Here is a 1,497-nt window from a genome sequence, read left to right on the forward strand (position 1 = left end):
CGGCGATAGTCATCAGTCCCAGTCCCAGTCCCAGTCCCAGTCCCGGTAAAGCAAACACAGTTGGGCCAACCGCTGGCCGAATCAAAATTTGTCGATTATGTTCGCGTGATAATTATGCACGCAATCCGTAAGCTTCTCTTTCGGGAACGGAACGTAACGGAGCGGTCTCTGCCGTGCTATCGGACGACGACAATCGGTCTCATTGTTTCCGTTTCCCACCATTTCCCATTGTTGGAACTGCGTCTTTGGAAATGCTGAGCCCCAGCTGCGCAGTGCCCCGTGTGGCAGTAAATTGTATTGTGCCCTGACTCCCCTCTCTGTCTGGAGTAGAAAAGACTCGGCCTCACTTGCTCCACTGTTGATTTTTTCCTTCGCCAATAAAGTTTTGCTTCACTGTGATGTGTGTGAGAAGGCTTGGCTCGAGTGCACAAGCGAGAAGTTACCCGAGAGAACTTGCTGAGGAAAATGGCTAGAAAGAGGCTAGAGCGTCAGGCAGAAGCCTCAATAAACACTTTATTCAAAAATATAACCTCTCCCTTCGCTATCTCAGCAGCCCGAGACACTTGATTCGTTTCCCCACTAACGCTCAGATTTATTTTGTATTAGTCAAAGGACCAGTAGTCCCAGTCAGTAGTCAAATAATCCAAGTACACACAACAGCGTAAAGTAGGAAAATTGTCCATAAATTTATTTGTTCACCTTTAAAGTTGAATTCCTTTCGACAAGATGGAGGAATACGCGCGTGAGCCGTGCCCCTATCGCATTGTGGACGATTGTGGCGGAGCCTTTGCCATGGGCTCCATTGGCAGTGGCCTCTTCCAGGGACTCAAGGGTTTCCGCAACGCGCCCCAGGGCATGCGGCGCCGCGTCATGGGTGGCGTATCGGCGATCAAGTACCGCTCGCCCGCGATAGCCGGCAACTTTGCCGCTTGGGGCGGACTCTTCAGCATTGTGGACTGCACCATGGTGGGCCTGCGCCGGAAGGAGGATCCCTGGAACTCGATCATCAGTGGAGCCATCACTGGCGGGATCCTATCCGGACGCAAAGGAAAGGCTACCATGGTCTACAGTGCAATCGTCGGGGGCCTGCTCCTCACAATCATCGAGGGCGTGGGCATTCTCTTCACGCGCCTCTCGGCGGATCAATACCGCAATGTAGTGTCGCCACCCAATCCGCAGGATGCCCAAATTGGATTGGATGAGTTCACTTTCGGTGCAGCCAGCGCCAACATGTAAACCAAATTATCGTTTCATTTTCCTGCCGCTAAGAGTAAAGTCAACTGCCGCACAAGCAAGTGATTTGATTACATTAGCCACAGGTAGGAGGGCGACCACTTCACACCCGAGCAGCCACCTGACACGCGTCGCAGAATTGGCAAATGTTTACCTGTTCTCACCTCTCGGCTCTACCTGTGCGGAAGCCTGCGCCTGCGCCTGCGTCTGCGCCTGTGCCGGCGCATAGAGTCAAGTGTGAGGTCTGTCCCGTGCCGGAGCTGG

The 1,497-nt window shown here is 53.2% G+C and overlaps 1 protein-coding gene across 1 annotated transcript; it reads left to right on the forward strand.

Annotated features, from left to right (window-relative positions):
• The first annotated feature begins 580 nt into the window (after positions 1-580).
• LOC117584133 (mitochondrial import inner membrane translocase subunit Tim17-B) lies at positions 581-1,295 on the forward strand. Its single transcript, XM_034272887.1, has 2 exons — positions 581-666; positions 727-1,295. The coding sequence occupies exon 2, from the start codon at positions 727-729 to the stop codon at positions 1,234-1,236; it is 510 nt and encodes a 169-aa protein (XP_034128778.1). The 5' UTR covers positions 581-666; the 3' UTR covers positions 1,237-1,295.
• Positions 1,296-1,497: the final 202 nt, after the last annotated feature.

The sequence above is a fragment of the Drosophila guanche genome, unplaced genomic scaffold (assembly GCF_900245975.1).
Source record: "Drosophila guanche unplaced genomic scaffold, DGUA_6, whole genome shotgun sequence".
In the NCBI taxonomy this organism is placed as follows: domain Eukaryota; kingdom Metazoa; phylum Arthropoda; class Insecta; order Diptera; family Drosophilidae; genus Drosophila; species Drosophila guanche.